At 39.7% G+C, this 9,019-nt stretch overlaps 1 protein-coding gene across 1 annotated transcript; it reads right to left on the bottom strand.

Annotated features, from left to right (window-relative positions):
- ndufb11 (NADH:ubiquinone oxidoreductase subunit B11) lies at positions 1-3,591 on the bottom strand. Its single transcript, XM_044341905.1, has 3 exons — positions 3,333-3,591; positions 1,745-1,875; positions 1-214 (listed from the first exon to the last, which is right to left on the bottom strand). The coding sequence occupies exons 1-3, from the start codon at positions 3,501-3,503 to the stop codon at positions 85-87; spliced, it is 432 nt and encodes a 143-aa protein (XP_044197840.1). The 5' UTR covers positions 3,504-3,591; the 3' UTR covers positions 1-84.
- Positions 3,592-9,019: the final 5,428 nt, after the last annotated feature.

Genomic DNA, 9,019 nt, shown 5'->3' with positions numbered 1-9,019 from the left:
TTACACAATTAAACAAGTACATCATTTATTCTGTCACAAAGAAATACAGTGATCCTGAAATACATAAAGTGGATGCTGGACATCCTACTCCTCTCCAGCTGTGGGCAGAACAATCTTGTTTGGGTCATAGTAGTTCTCTCCTATGAGAGGAAGACCCTCCTTCTCTTTCTGCTGGATCACACGCTCAGCCTCCCTTCTGGCCCACTGCCGCATGCTGGAACACACAGAGAGAGAAACTTTTAACACTAAGCATCAATAATAAACCCAAGCTTGACTGTAAACTCCAAAAAGCTAAACATTTAATCCCTCCACCAAGACCCAACGTGTTCAGCCAGAAAGGTCTGAACCATAAAGCAAGTTCCCACCTAGTCTGGCTTTTCTTTAGGATCCTGGATAACCGGCATCACTAGCTCACTAGCTTATCAACTAGCTCTGTTAACTCTGGGTTTTCCAACTACAACATGTTCATGTGTTTATGAATTAGTGGAAGTACTTAATATGAAAAGAGATGAAATAGTCAGCGACAGCATAAAGTGATATTCCACAAGGTAAAACGTAAACAATATAATCACACAAGTGCAATTTAAGATGTAGAAACACCAGAAATAATTTCCAAATATTAAAAGTAAGGATAAGGCTTAAAGTAAGTGTGGGGATTATATATGTCTTTAGTATGAAGTGAATATTGTTATTGTTATTATTGTTTCTGTTGCCAAAGCAAAGAGAGGAAGAGTAGTTAATGCCTAATGCCTATATGACCCAAATGTTGCCTTTATAATCATGGGATCTAATCACAGTGTGTGGATATTTATTAGCTGCAATGATTAATCAATGAATCAGTTAGTGGAGTGGCAGAAAATGAATCAGCAACAAAATAAGACATTTGAAAACGTCACTTTGGACATAAGTCTGATTTTCTGTGTTCCTGCACTGTTGCTGCTGTTATTTTGTTCCATACCGTGCTAAACAATGTTTCTACTGTTTGCACACTTTGATCACTGTTAAACTATCACATGTGACCAGTGAATGTGGTCAGACTGATAGTGATGCTGCTGTGAAAATTAAACCTTATTAAAACATCTCAAAAAGCAGCTTTAAATGAATAAACATGTTTCAATGGAGTGAGTTCTGTAGTTCATCATTTAATATGTTTTAGTGTTCAAATTCCCATTGAAATGTCAAATTAAATGCCATATGTTATGGCTCTGTTGGTGTTTTAACAGTCAAAATCTTTTAGTTGAGTTTGTCTTTTTGCTCAGAGTCTCCAAAACTAAATGTTGATTGGTTCTTTTTAAGTGTGCAAACTGCAATTTTGTTGTATATTTTATCATGTACAAGTCTAGGCAAACTCTTCATTATAAAAATTAACAATAGATCATTTATCAATAACCTGTGTGTTCTCATCTAAAATTATAATTATAATCAACATTTTCTCATTATAAAACTAAGGAAGCTGAAACTTTTTATCATTAAACTGCACTTAAGCAGATTTGGGCTTAAGAACTTGCTGCTTTGACAGCAGTTCCAGATTAATTTTAAACCAGTTTATAAGAGCCAAAAAATACAGACTCAGGTCAAACGGTCAACATTCTGATCTGAACTCGTTTATCCTCATATGAAGAACGGGGCTCAGGTTTCCATTGATCTGACTGGTCAGTGGTCAGGCTGTTGGCAGGTTTTCATCTGATCCTTTAAATGACTGCAAAAATGATACCAGATATGAAAGGCTGAAGAAAGAACTCACCCGTGGTCTGGTAAATAGTGGATAAACGTTCCTCCGATGACAAGAGCCACTGAGATGCCAAAGAAGAAGCCCACTTTCATGTTCCAGTCATCCACCACAGGATCACTGGAGAAGCCATGGTAGTCTGGATTCTGAAAAAACACAAATATGAGCAACATCAGACACAGTATAGAAACTTCTACTGCTTTTACCAACATGATTCCAGTCTTTATGTTTTTCTAAGATATGCCATCTTAGATCAGGGCAGGAATGATCTTTTTCAGGCCCAGCAAAAATGAACTATTACAAGGAAATAAAATGTTAGGGCTGTTCCCAGCTCAGGATACTCCAGGTCCATACTTCAGACCACTGCATCTTTCTTTAACACAGCCTGCCTACCATTATGAGAAATATTCATGTCTCCTCCCAGTTACAGTACAGTCCCGCTCACCTGCACACTGACCTCTTTTAATCAGCTACCTGAGTGTCATGTTTGACCTGTAAGAGTCACGTTTTAATGCTGTTGTTCATCATCTGTGATGTGAAAACATCAGATTCCCACACAGTCAGAGAAAAGTGTGCCCCTGGTTATTAATTCAGTTATAAAAATCCAAGTGCATCACAGCGCGTCTCTCCTGATTGGCTGCTGACAGTGCTGTCAGCTGAAGAGTCAATCACACTGGACAGTAGAGGAGGTTGGACCACTGTCTCGTTCAAAACTTTGCCAACTCTGAATACAGAACAGCACATCAGCGACTGTGTTACTTGTGACTTACAGCTGCATCCGGCAACACCGTGCAGCACTCAGTAAGTTTGCATTGATCCACATAATGTAACTGACTCCTTGCACACTGGTATGATCCGGACTCGAAGAGGAAAAATGTCTTGTAAAACGAAAATAAGCCTCAGTAAAGAGAATTATGCTGCTCCTCACTCACTAACTTTGTCTTTGGTGCTCTGATGGACATGAACACACTGTTAGTAGAGTAAGTCAGTCTGATTGGACAAGACACACAATGCATTCTGGTTGTTGTAGGATTCCCTCTTAAGAGTGGTATGGAGAATCTACTTTTTCTCTAGTCATAGGGTACCAATTTCAAAAATAATTGCACATTTCTACTACATAGGTGACCTCGTTCTAAGAAATCATCATAGTCACTGGGGTGAATTTTCCCTTTAATTAATGTGTGTCCTTAGTTTAGTGTCATCGCTGTCTTCTTCTGTGCCAGTTTTTATAAACTGATCCAAACTGGGCTCTGTTTTTAGGACTCAGCACCTGGACAAGTGTATGTTCGTTAAAATCATCAATAAATATCTAATATCACTTTCAAGTTAGCATGCTGATCTGTGTAAAAAAGTACAGAGTCATCCACCGTGAGTGTTGTAAACCAACGGAGCTGAGCCTGACAGTACGCGAGTACAGGCTGTTTACAAACGTGTGTAAGTTAGCTCTGACACTGAGGAAAGAGGGGCACGGTGCATTTTAGTGTAACGGCATGTTTAGCGTGTCAGAACCACTATCTACTGTGTGTTTGTGTGTGTGTGTGTCTATGTGTGTATATATGCTCAGTGACTGGTTACCGTCTCATTACCACAGAGAGGGACTCACCTTCACATACTGGCTGACCTCGCCGTGTCCGGCCTCTGCGGCGGGGTGCAGTTCTGTCACAGCGGCCGAACCGGCAGCACCGGTCGGTTTAGACTGGGAGACATACCGAACCGATGTGTTAGAGAGTAACCGGGGGAAAGCGGGCCCGTACCGCGACAGTCGGGTCAACATCTCGCCAGTATGGCTGAACCCAAATGTCTACCCTCTGTACTTGTGGATAAAATCCTAACGGACTTCCGTCGTACGTACCTTTACGTGCTCAACGTCATCACGCCAAGACTGCGAGGGCTTCTTCTTCTGCTGTTTATTCTTCTTCTTCTTGAGTTCTATGGCGGTTGGCAAACAACGTTATGGCGCATTACCGCCACCAACTGGAATGGAGTGTGTCTAACTTTAACGTTAACTATAAAATCACTAATTCTAATAATAAATAAAAGTAAGAAAATAAAGTTAAATTCTCTGTATAAAGTTCGTTCTCCTTAGATATTGAAACAAAAATAGATAACACTAGAACTTACTAGAACTTTAAATAATGAACTGCTCAGTCCTGTATGACTAAAACGACCAAAACGTAGCCTGGATATTATTGTTTCCTCTCTGCAGGTTCACCTTGTGGTTCCCATCATAATACTTTTCTTTGAATTTTGTACAACCACCCTCTGGTCTCTCTTCTTCCCTCCGCTTTTGCCACCGTTCTTTCAACTTATGCTTAATTGTGGTCTTTATTTCTACTTTACTAAAGGGTACTATGATGTCAGTGTGATACATTTTTGTGGCTTCCTTTGCACATTTGTCAACTATTTCATTTCCTTTGATTCCTATATGTGCTGGTATCCATACAAATGTCAGAGCCTACTTAGTCCCATCATTTGAATTCAGGGTGCAAAATTAACTTTTTTGTCCACCGGCCAAATGGCTCTCAATAGATTACCATTGCTTTTTTGGCTGGTGAGTGAAGCAAATCTACCAGCCACTTGAATATTTTAGCAGCATTTAGCTGGTGGCTGGTGATAATTTTGTGCCTGTGCCCTGAATTATATATAGTGTTAGCTGTATCTCTATTAAAACTTCTGGTCTGCTGTGCTTCAAGATGATTAATGACAAGCTGGAATCAGAGCATATTAGTGCTCTCAGAGGTCTCACATCTTCAACCCATTGTAATGTTAACACAATTGCCAGCATCTGCCCAGTATACACCGATAATCTATCACTGATTTGTTCGCAAATTTTAATGTTGAAATCTGAAACCATTAATAAAATACCAATTTTGTTAGCTAAGTTCTTTGAAGCATCTGCATAAATTTGAACATAACTGTGGTATTTATTTTCTATATAGGTTTTTATTGTCTGTGGATGTTAAATAAACTCTTACCTTTGTTCTTTTTGTCAAGCAATGTAAGATCTACAGGAGGGTCAGGAAGTATCCAAGGAAGTATTACTGAGAGTGGTACCTTTGGACTAATGTTGATTTCACTTATTTCAAGTTCTTTTGCTTTCCATTCAATTGTCCATCCAAAACTTTTTGTTTCTCTCTTCTCCTTTTCCTAACAGGGTTTTAGTGGATTTTGTGTTGGATGATGTTCATTATGTCTTTCCTTAAATTAACCTAGTAATTTAAAGATAGCTGTATTCTCCTTAATTCCAGTGGCATCTCTCCCATTTCCACTTGTAATGATGATGTTGAGGTTGTTCTAATGGCACTTGAACATCGTCTCAAAGCCTGATATTGAATATTGTCTAACTTTTTTCAGAGATGTATTTGCTGCAGTAATGCTACACACCCATAATCTAATATTGATCTTTTTAATCCTATGTAATGGTTTTCAACGCTGTTCTCTCTGCCCCCATTCACTTCCTACCAAACATTTCATTACATTTAATACTTTCTCACACTCGATTGAGATGGAGGGAGGGCAGAGAGGTGGAGGGGGAGGAAGAGGGTGATACTGTGCCGAACAGCCAGCAGCTTCCTTCACTTTATTGTCACTGTCACACTTCTTCTTTTGAATCCAGCTCCAGAAACCTTTTTTCTTCTCAGCCTTCTCCACTTTTTCTGTCTGTTTCTTCTCCATCTTCTCTTCCTTTTCTTTCTGCTACTTTGCCATCTTCTCTTCTTTTTCTTTCTATTTCTTTTCTTTCTTTTCCTTTTTTGTTTTTTCCTCCTCTGTCTCTGCAGCTACATCCAGACCAGTTTCAGTCTTCGCCCTCCACCTGCAAAACCAGAACCATCTGAATACCTCCTTCTTCTTTTTCAAAGAGAGTTCCTGGACCATCTTCTCCTCCTCCTCCAGCTGTTTAACTTTGGCCTTCTAGGTCTCTGCTCTCTCAGCCAGCTCCTTTGTAAATTTCTCCTCCAGAGCGTCAAATTTGTTCTGCCAAGTTTTCTGGCTCTGGAGAAGTTCAGTCTCTGTTTTTTTCAGTTGAATGGAGATCTTGGTCAGCCTCTCGAAGAGATGCTCCTTCTCCTTCAGATGGAGTTCCTGGAGTTTTTTCTCCTCCTCTTCCATCTGTTTAACTTTGGCTTCCCAGGTCTCTTCTCTCTCAGCCAGCTCCTTTTTGAGGTTCTCTTCCAGAGCGTTGCTCTTGTTCTGCCAAGTTTTCTGTCTCTGGAGAAGTTCGGCCTCTTGGCTGCTCAACCGGATGGAGGTCTCGGTCAACCTCCCAGAGAGATCCTTCTTCTCCTTCCTGAGCCTCAGGTTTTCAGTGTCTCACTGGTTGAGCTGCTATTCCAGCTGCTTCACCTTTTTCTCCCACTCATCCTTTATCTGCAGCTTGGAGGCCGCTACTATTTCTGCCTTCCATCTTGATGTCATGGAGGTGTACCCCTTTCTAGGAGCGATGTATTTGTGTGGTCTCCAGGGCATGCTGTTGGAGACGTATCTTGAGGGAGATGATCTCTGAATTTTTCTTCAAGATGTTGTTGTTGCTCTTTTCGAGTTCCTCTGCAAACTCCCTCTCTTTAGTTACTAGATCTGCCTCCAGCTTGTTAATTGTTACTATGGGGTTCTGTAACTTGCGGTCACAACTCAATTTTTCAGCTTTTGTGCTCTCAATCACCCTGTATGCATCTGTAAGGGAACACTGCAGATGGCCGCAGTCATAGCAGGGGCACCTTCCAGCTGGTGGCCTCTGGTGGTTTGGTCTGCTGAGGTGTGGCGATGGCCATTCTGACCAGGTGTTCGGGGTTGTTTCTTCTGTTTATGGCTCTGAGAAACAAAGACGATGTCCAGAAGCTCTTGAGACCTCTATATATCTTCTGCAAATTGTCTCCATTAAAAGTATGCTTAATTAGCTATTAGCCTATGGAGGTTTATTGGTGATGCACATCAGCAATAATGATAACACATCAATATCCGTGATCCGTGAACTACTTTGATATTACCATCTTTTGTCCAAACTCCAATTACAATCATTGTATTGCACTGAATTGCATTTCTTGCATCACAAACATTATACAGCCTCATCCACTAATCTTCACTCTATCTCTGCATATACTATCAGAGCTTTTAATTACAAAATCTAATGCTGGTTTGAGCCAAGTTTCTTGAATATATATGATTTCTGGTGTATTTCTGAGTCCTTTAATAAATCCTTTAAATTCTTGACCATTTGCTATGAAACTCCTTGTGTTACACTGAAGAATAATCATCAGGGCCTTTCTCCAAAGACCCCTGGTCTCCCATCTCCCTGTTGTTGATTTATTCCCAGGAAAAATCTTTCATAGCCAAGAATTTCTCAGCTCACTTCACAATTATTTAAATTTTCTCTGTCTTGTGTTTAACTGATGTGTACAATTGATTACATAAGCAATGAACAAAATCAGTTTATCCACAGTCAGTTCTGTATTAGTTTTCCCTCTTTGAGCTGCTCCTGATGTTGAACTTTGATTGATCTTGTCTGCTTCTTCACTTTCCTTTTGTCCTTGCACTCTCTTCACTGCTTCAGCAACTTATTGTATGTTAACTGTTTTCATTTTGTTGAATTTACACTGCTCATTCCTGACTTAATATCCCCCATATGTCACATTGTGCTGGCCACCACAATTGCAACATTTTGTCTGTACATTATCTCCACAGCATTTGCCACACCTTTGCCCATACCTCTGGCACTTGTAACACTGAAGTGGAGGAGGAATGCAAGGCCTGACTGGGAAACTCATACAGCCAATCTTTATTTTATCCAGAACCAAGTTCTGAAACTCTTGAAGTACTGACAAACTTTCTGCTCTCTCACCATTTATTGTTTTTTAACAATCTCTTTAGTCTCCTCACCTCACCTCCATGAATACTTTGAGTTTTTCCAAATCCTCATCAATGGGAATGCCAGTTGCCAGTCCCCGAATAACTTTATTCTCACCCAGAACTCTCCTTTCACACACTGCTTTTTTGAAAATAATTTCAAATTGCAAAGCTTTATTTCTCTGTTCTTCATTTCTACATTTTACCAACAAGTTCCCATCTCAAAGAATCTTAGTAATTTCCACTTCTAACTTATTTTTCAGCTCCTTAGACAATGCTATTGGACTTAGATTCACCTGCTCATCTTCCCTCCTGAATTTAAGTTTTTTAAATTCCTCCCTCTCTACCTTTCGGCAAACAACCTGGTTACCTTCATCTGAACTATTTACCTCTAAGTGTATCTTACAGCCTCATCCTGCCTTATATTTGCTTTACTTCGCCTTATTCCTCTAAAAACCGGAGTCCGGTCATCAAAATCCATATCATCATCTTCATCTACTACCTGTGCTGCCATCAAAAAGTCTTATTCAAAAAGCCAAAAATTTATATCTAGTGCACGCCAAGTCTCTCAATGCCCCTCCAAGCCAAGCGAGGGTGATGAGCTGTGAGGGGATAAAAATGCACTCTGAGACAGAACTTCAGATCTCAAGTGAAAGGTTTCTGATTTCTGAAGGTTCTTAATGGTTCTGATATGTGTAGGTCTGCTGCTTTACACTCAACAAATCTGGTCAGAATGCTCAGTAAGATTTTCCCTTGACATGAACTGCTAAACACTGATAATAATATATTCACATTAAATCCTCATCTGATGACCTTCACACTGTAGGCGGACAAAAAACAACCTTTGCCTGTCTAATTTAGCAGATTATAATAAAGATATCCATGCTCTTAAGCTATAGGCCTATTATTCTGTGTGTACATTATACCTCACTACGTCACAACAGAAGTGAAGAAAACAAATGTCATCAAAAGTAAATATTTTACATATATTGTTATTATTATTATTATTATTATTATTATGATAATTATTGTTTTATTATTGATAATAATAATAAATTAGTGGTATTATTTTCTTCTACATCGTCACTTTATAGCCATATAGCCTATTGCTGCAGGATTATGAGTAATTTTCTGAGTGAGGTCTAGTGAAGTTATCACCCCAACTGGACACTCTAGAAGTCTGCAGAGTCTGCTTAAGGGCCCTTGTGGACTTGATGAATTGTTTGTTGAGTTTGGACAGCCCCTCAGCACTCGCAGACTTCTGGGAAATGCACCCGCAAAGTCTACAAGTCTGCAATTGTAGTGAAGTCCAAACATTTGGATTCAGCTTTTGTGAAGGATACTGTTTCCCCAGAACCAGACACAGGGAGTTATACTCCTCTGCTTCTTCTCTCTACTGCTGTGTTTGGAATTGCATACTAGCATACTATTGATACTAAGTATGAAGTC

This window comes from Thunnus albacares, chromosome 22 (assembly GCF_914725855.1).
Source record: "Thunnus albacares chromosome 22, fThuAlb1.1, whole genome shotgun sequence".
NCBI lineage: Eukaryota > Metazoa > Chordata > Actinopteri > Scombriformes > Scombridae > Thunnus > Thunnus albacares.
This window is presented reverse-complemented; position numbering and strand designations above follow the sequence as displayed.

What these genes read in the sequence shown, in the direction of transcription:
- ndufb11 (XM_044341905.1), bottom strand. Translation starts at nt 3,503, where the DNA reads ATGTTGACCCGACTGTCGCGGTACGGGCCCGCTTTCCCCCGGTTACTC. An exon ending in AGGTCAGCCAGTATGTGAAG is followed by an intron (nt 1,876 to 3,332) that starts GTGAGTCCCTCT and finishes GTGTTTTTTCAG; the next exon opens with AATCCAGACTACCATGGCTT. An exon ending in CACTATTTACCAGACCACGG is followed by an intron (nt 215 to 1,744) that starts GTGAGTTCTTTC and finishes TGTGTGTTCCAG; the next exon opens with CATGCGGCAGTGGGCCAGAA.